The sequence below is a fragment of the Neopelma chrysocephalum genome, unplaced genomic scaffold (assembly GCF_003984885.1).
Source record: "Neopelma chrysocephalum unplaced genomic scaffold, ASM398488v2 Primary Assembly neopelma1_143323, whole genome shotgun sequence".
Lineage (NCBI taxonomy): Eukaryota > Metazoa > Chordata > Aves > Passeriformes > Pipridae > Neopelma > Neopelma chrysocephalum.
In genome coordinates this window covers 2369-8070 of record NW_020932747.1, presented here as the reverse complement: position 1 = coordinate 8070, position 5702 = coordinate 2369, and the positions used below count along the sequence as shown (strand labels likewise).

General features: G+C 56.3%; 1 protein-coding gene across 1 annotated transcript; it reads left to right on the top strand.

The window, feature by feature from the left end:
* Window positions 1-353: 353 nt before the first annotated feature.
* On the top strand, window positions 354-4329 carry LOC113962315 (keratin, type II cytoskeletal 59 kDa, component IV-like; the record flags this gene model as incomplete). The annotated part of the gene is made up of 4 exons (XM_027673085.1): window positions 354-479; window positions 1732-1952; window positions 2855-2883; window positions 3027-4329. Coding segments are annotated over 4 exons (810 nt in total), but the record flags the coding sequence as incomplete, so codon positions are not given.
* Window positions 4330-5702: the final 1373 nt, after the last annotated feature.

Genomic DNA, 5702 nt, shown 5'->3' with positions numbered 1-5702 from the left:
CATATTTTCATTTCTCATAACCTGAACAAAGTCTGACCAGAAAAAAACCCCACCAAAAGTGACATTAAAAGAGTGGTTTGAGACTCTGGGATAAAAGTAGAGCATGGCAGGTTGTGGGGTTGCTTTGGGGATGTCTGAAGAGAGATGGTGGGACAGACATTCCCCTGTGCACGCCCACGAGGAGCCTCGTTTTCCCAAGGGAAAATCTTGGAAAAGACCTCCGAGATTACCCAGCCCGGCACCCACCCGGGACTGGGGCCTCGTCCAGGCTGAGGTGGCGTCTGGAGAGTCTCCACCTTCCCTGGAAGGAGCAGTTTGGGCCCGTTCACATCATCCCCTCCCCTGTGCCACAGCTGGAGGAGCTGCACAGCAGCCGGGGCAAGTTCTGTGACGACCTGAGGAACAACCAGAGCGAGATCGCGGAGCTGAACAGGATGATCCAGAAGCTGCAGTGCGAGTCAGACAACGTGAAGAAACAGGTAGGACCAAGGGCTGGATCCCACGGGGCTGGGAAACTCCTCCATCAAAGGGCTTTGTCCTCAGCAGCTCCCACCCTGCAGAGCGGCCAAGAACCCCCAGCCCACACTGGATCTGTTGGTGGCTTCAAATGCACTCAAAATACACCCAAAAGAGCTTCAAATACACACAAAATACACACAAAAGAGCTTCAAATACACTCAAAATACACACAAAAGAGCTTCAAATACACACAAAATACACACAAAAGAGCTTCAAATACACACAAAATACACACAAAAGAGCTTCAAATACACACAAAATACACCCAAAAGAGCTTCAAATACACTCAAAATACACACAAAAGAGCTTCAAATACACAGAGAAAAGCAGATTTATTTCTCACGTGGTGAATAAGAGGCTGGTTGGTTTGGCTGTAACAGCATCAGTGTTTCCTGAGTTCCCCACAGGGTGCAGCCAACAGGTCCCTTCCCTTTCATCCCAAACTGCTCGGTCACCACCAATCCAGCTGAAATTTGGGCTCCCTGATGCTTCCTCGCTGAGAAATGAGGGGTCACAGGAGCAACCTTGTGGAGATCCCTCTTGATATCCCCCCTGACCACCACGAATTCAGCTGAATCTCCCTGGCACTTCCTCCCTGAGAAATGAGGGGTTAGAGGAGCAGACCTGTGGAGATCCCTGTTTATATCCCCCTGACCATCACCAATCCAGCTGAAATTTGGGCTTTCTGACACTTCCTCACTGAGAAATCAGAGGGTACAGGAGCAACCCTGTGGAGATGCCTCAATATTCCCCCTGGCCACCACGAATTCAACTGAATCTCCCTGGCACTTCCTTGCTGAGAAATGAGGGGTACAGGAGGAACTCTGTTTATACAGGAGATCCCTGTTTATATCCCCCTGGCCACCACCAATCCAGCTGAAATTTGGGCTCCCTGGCACTTCCTCACTGAGAAATGAGGGGTTAGAGGAGCAGACCTGTGGAGATCCCTGTTTATATCCCCCCTGGCCACCACAAATCCAGCTGAAATCTTGGCTTCCTGGCACTTCCTCATTGAGAAATGAGGAGCAACCCTGTAGAGATCCCTCACCCCCATCACCCTCTTTGCCAAGAGAAGTCACGGCTGGAGGTGCCCAAGGCCGGGTTGGACAGGGCTTGGAGCGACCCATGGCAGGTTGGGGTGGGACTGGCTGGGCTCAGAGGTGCCTTCCACCCTGAATCACACCACGGTTGTCCCCCTGTCCCCATCCCCAGATCTCGGCCCTGCAAACAGCCATCTGCGATGCGGAGCAGCGCGGCGACTGCGCCCTCAAGGACGCGCGGCAGAAGCTGGTGGACCTGCAGACGGCCCTGCAGCAGGCCAAGGACAAGATGGCCTGTCTGCTCAGGGACTACCAGGAGCTGCTCAACGTCAAGCTGGCCCTGGACATCGAGATCGCCACGTACAGGACGCTGCTGGAGGGAGAGGAGAGCAGGTGGGAGCATCCCGGGGGTGCCTCGGGAGGAGGGTCGGGAAAACCCCGCAGGAGGAGAGGGAAGGGATGTGCCCCAGAGGCAGAGGGGGAACAGGGTCCCTTTTCTCACCCTGTGGGTGCAGAAGAGAGCAGGGTCCATTTTCCATGGGTGCAGAGGGGGAACAGGGTCCCTTTTCTCTCCCAAGGGTGCAGAGTGGGTGCACTGTCCCTTTTCTCTCCCCGTGGGTGCAGAGGGAGAACAAGATCCCCTTTCTCTTCCATGGGTGCAGAGGGGAAACAGGGTTTGTTTTCCATGGGTGCAGAGGGGAGCAGGGTCCCTTTTCTCACCCCAAGGGTGCAGAGTGGGTGTGTTATCCCTTTTCTCTCCCCCTGGGTGCAGAGGGGAGCAGGGACCCTTTCCTCTCTGAACGGGTGGAACATCACCCCTTTACTCTCTTAATGGGTGCAGAGGGGGAACACCATCTCTTTTCTCTCCCCGTGGGTGCAGAAGGGAGCAGGGCAGGGTCCCTTTCCTCTCCGAATGGGTGGAACATCACCCGTTTTCTCTCCTCGTGAGCGCAGAGGGGGAACAGGGTTTCTCTTCTCTCCCCGTGGGTGCAGAGGGGGACCATCGCCCCCCTTTCCTCCTCCTCCTCCTCCCAGCGCACTCAGATCCCCCGCCTCCCAAATACCTTAACATCCCCTCCAAAGGGAGCATGGGATATCAGGATATCCACGAAATTTTGGGATCCCACCCCGCGGTGCTTCGGTGGGCAGTTTGACCCAGCTCCCGAAGGTGCTGAAGGACGCGCCACCTTTTTAAGGAGGCGGCAGCCGGGCAGCACCTCAATTTGCTTTGAATGTGCCTCTATTCGAGGAATATTTCCCTAAACGCATCCCTGAGCCACCTCTTTTCCCCACAGGATATGCACAGGCAACCCCGTGAGCGTAGGTGAGTGGATGAACCCCCCGCTTCGTTTCCTTGAATTTAACTCCTAAATTATTTAACTCCTAAACTTTAAACCCTTCCCTAAACCCCCCTAAGCCGCGTTCCGGCCGCCCGGGCAGTGACCGAGCGTGTTTTCTCTCCCGCAGCCGTGGTGAGCGGCGGTGGCACGGTCGGGGAGTGCCGCTCGCTGTCGGGACTCGCCGGGAAATGCTCCGTCAAGGCCGGCGGGGCGGGCGCGGGGCTGGGGCTGGGGCTGGGGCTGGGCCCGTCCTTCGCGGTGGGCACGGCGGGGTTCAGCGCCCGCAGCGTGGACTGCCTGCCCAAGGCGGGCGGCGGCTTCGGGGCCCGCAGCGCCGCGGGCTGCGTGGGCAGGGAGGTGATGCCCGGCGTGGAGAGCGTCCAGTGCGCGCCCGCCGTGGGCAACCTGGGCAACCTGGGCAACCTGGGCAACCTGGGCGGCGTGGTGTGCGCCGGGGTGGAGCAGTGCGGGCCCGGCGCCGTCCTGCTGCCCGGCGCGGGGGTGTGCGGGGCGGGCAGCAGGTTCGGCACGGCCGTGCGCGTCGTCAGAACGACCCGGTAGAGAGACACCCCCCCTACCACCACCACCCCCGGCGCGTCGCCGTTGGAAAAAGTAACCAGCATTTCTGCAGGAAAAAAAGAAAAAACAGTGTTCCCCCTCTCCCTGTCCCCCTTTCCCCGACAGCTCCGGGCATCACGCACCGTGCGCTCTGCGGGGCGCTCTGCCACAAACTCTCTGCAGGACCAAAAACCCGCCCTCCCTCTCGTGTCCTTAGTGCGGGAAAGTCCCCCCCAGACCCCCCTTCCCCCGCGCCCTCAGCCGGGTGAGGTTTTCATTTCAGAGCCCATCCCTGTGTCCACGCATCACCTCGGCTCCCGAGCGGCCCTGCCCTCCCTGACCCCTTCCCAGCGGGGACTTTCTTTCCCCGACGCAGCTCTTGCAAAAGGATGAGAAATTTGCTCATCCCGACTTCAGAGAGAGAAGCCACAGTTTAATTGTCCGAGACGAAGCTGCAGCTGTAATTTAACTCCTTTAATGACAGCAGAAAAGCCAATTTTTCCTGTTTACCGGAGGGTTGGTAACACTTATGTAAATTGGTCCGAGTTGCTACACCGGGTTTGGCGGAGCAGAGTTTAATTACAGCCCGACGAGCACCTTATATTTCTGTAGGTTAATGCATGAGTTGTTTTTCCTGTGTGTACCAGACAGATTTAAAGCTTTTCATGTGTAAGTGAACAGAGTTGATTACCCTTCGCTTACTCCAGCCTTTCAGCTGTGCCTTCAATAAACTACATGCATAATTCATGCTGGGCTTGATTTCCCTCCTCGGGATTACAAATTTCCTCAGACCCGAGTCTCCAAAGGGGTGGGGTTTGGAGCTTCAAGAAGCGGAGTTTTAATCAAGTTTTTGTCTGGTCTCCTTCCCGAGGCACCTTTGCATACCTTTGTCCCATCCAGTGATTAGTGTGGCCACGAGGAAGTCTGGAAAGGAGGGGTGAAGGAGGATATTTAACACTCGGAAAGGAGGGGTGAGGGAGGATATTTAACACTCGGAAAGGAGGGGGGAAGGAGGATATTTAACACTCGTGGGATGTGTGGAACTCCCGGGATCTCTCCCGGTGTCTGGGAGCTCTGGAGGCACAAAAAGGCAGCCAGGCCTTGTTCAAAGGAATCACTGAGAAGCAGCTCAGGTGGTCAGAGAGGAATAATCCCCCAGCCCACCCCTGGAACCCTCTCATGGAGTGGGTTGGTTGGAGAAATCGAAAGTGCAGCTTCCCAAAAATGCAGCCCCGGGGGCTCCTCCCCAGCCTCCCCCCCCCCGCCCCAAAACATGGGAACCCTCCCAGAGAGCAGAGTCTGGAGCTGTGGCTGGATGGGCCCCTCCAACACCCCTTCCAGGGAGGGGAAAACCCTCTCCCACCATTCTGGGAGGCTGGGATTTAGAATGATGGGATATTCTGAGTTGGAAGGGACCCCCAAGGACCATCAAGTCCAACTCTTAAGTGAGTGGTCCGTACAGGGATCAAACCCACAACCTGTTCTCCACGAGGTTCGTGGAATTGTGGAATATCCTGAGTGGGAAGGGACCCACAATGGTCATCCAGTCCAAGTCCTGGCCCTGCACGGGACAACCCCAAAAATTTCACCTTGTCCCTGAGAGCACTGTCCAAACACTCCCTGACCTCTAAAATCATGGGATCACGGAATAACCAGGGTTGGAAGGGACCCACAAGGAGCACAAGATCATGGAATATCCTGAATGGGAAGGGACCCATCGAGTCCAACTCCTGGCCCTGCACAGGAGACCCCAAAAATCCCCCCACATGTCCCAGCACTGTCCCAGCACTGCTGAAGCTCTGGCAGAGTCCCCAGTTCCCAGAGGGCCACTGACCCTCTGACGGGTCTCTGGGACAAGGCTGGGAAGGGCTGGCCAGGGTGACACTCAGGGGACACTCAGGGGGACACTCACAGCTGGATGCACATCTGGATGCAGATCTGGGTACACAGCTGGATAAACATCTGGATGCACATCTGCATGCACAGCTGGATGAACATCTGGATGCAGATCTGGGTACACAGCTGGATGAACATCTGGATGCACATCTGCATGCACAGCTGGATGAACATCTGGATGCAGATCTGGGTACACAGCTGGATGAACATCTGGATGCACATCTGCATGCACAGCTGGTGCACATCTGGAAACACACCTCGTGCACAGCTGGATGCACATCTGGATGAACATCTGGTGCACAGCTGGACGCACATCTGGTGCAGAGCTGGATGCACATCAGATGAACAT